This window comes from Penaeus monodon, chromosome 15, assembly GCF_015228065.2.
Source record: "Penaeus monodon isolate SGIC_2016 chromosome 15, NSTDA_Pmon_1, whole genome shotgun sequence".
Classification (NCBI taxonomy): Eukaryota; Metazoa; Arthropoda; class Malacostraca; order Decapoda; family Penaeidae; genus Penaeus; species Penaeus monodon.
Window position 1 is genome coordinate 35,938,591 of NC_051400.1, and position 945 is coordinate 35,939,535.

Here is a 945-nt window from a genome sequence, read left to right on the forward strand (position 1 = left end):
GATCATTATCATCCTTGTAAAATTATTTCTTTGCTAGAGAAGAAATGCTTCTTTATTTTAATGTGTAATTTCATTTTGCATAGACACTGAGCAATGACACTGAGTACTTGACGTTCGAGACTCTCGTGTCGTCTGCAGTCAAGGCAAGTGTCGAGGTCCTGCAGAGTCATGTGGGGGGAGCTATGACTCCAGGGGGGTCTGTGTCTCCACTGCTTCTCACCACGCTCCACCACACTCTCATTGCACAGGTTAGTTGCAAGTTTGTAAATTAGTACTTTTTTTTTTTATTCTGAAGAATTATAAATAGTATGTAGTTTTATTTGTCAGTTTGCTTACAAGCTGGACAACATTAGGGCCATAAATGCTGTTGCAGTTTGAAAAGCAGTGAACTTACTTAGGGCAGGTGATGGTCCATTGAGATGCCATTCATCATTGCCATATGATGTTTGAAAGTCTCAGTTTTATTAAATCTTTGATAAGGCTCGCTGTCTTTAAAATTTCGGTAAGCTTGTTAGGGAATATGATGTTAGTGGGATGAGGGACCTAAAGAATATTTCCTTTGCGGTGCTTAAGTGTTCCTTTTATGCCTTCTATCCCTCCTCACAGATAATATTTTCCACATTGTTATACCTTCATAGGGATGTGATTAGGATTCTTTGATTTTTTACTGTCACAGGAAAATGAATAGATTTACTTGAATTTTTTAAATCAACTTCATCCTCATTCTATCCATAGCATTATTTTATATATCCATATTACCTGAAATATGCTTTTTATTCACCATTTCACATCTTCAGTTTTCAGTTTATGGATGTCAATCATGTACTTTGGCTTTCATTCAATCTTTCTGTATCATCTAGTCTTTGTAACACCTCCCATATCATTTTGCTTTAGCATTTTGTGTGTGACATTTCTTGTATAGTTTTTATTAATTTGTTTATTTTT

The 945-nt window shown here is 35.4% G+C and overlaps 1 protein-coding gene across 7 annotated transcripts in view; it reads left to right on the forward strand.

The window, feature by feature from the left end:
- LOC119581992 (pneumococcal serine-rich repeat protein-like) overlaps window positions 1–945 on the forward strand; it is a 14,058-nt gene that overhangs the window by 5,330 nt on the left and 7,783 nt on the right. For all 7 annotated transcript variants that reach the window (XM_037930181.1, XM_037930182.1, XM_037930183.1 and 4 more), the window contains one exon: window positions 84–248. In XM_037930181.1, the coding sequence (XP_037786109.1) occupies window positions 84–248 (165 nt within the window). The remainder of the gene's footprint in view (window positions 1–83; window positions 249–945) is intronic.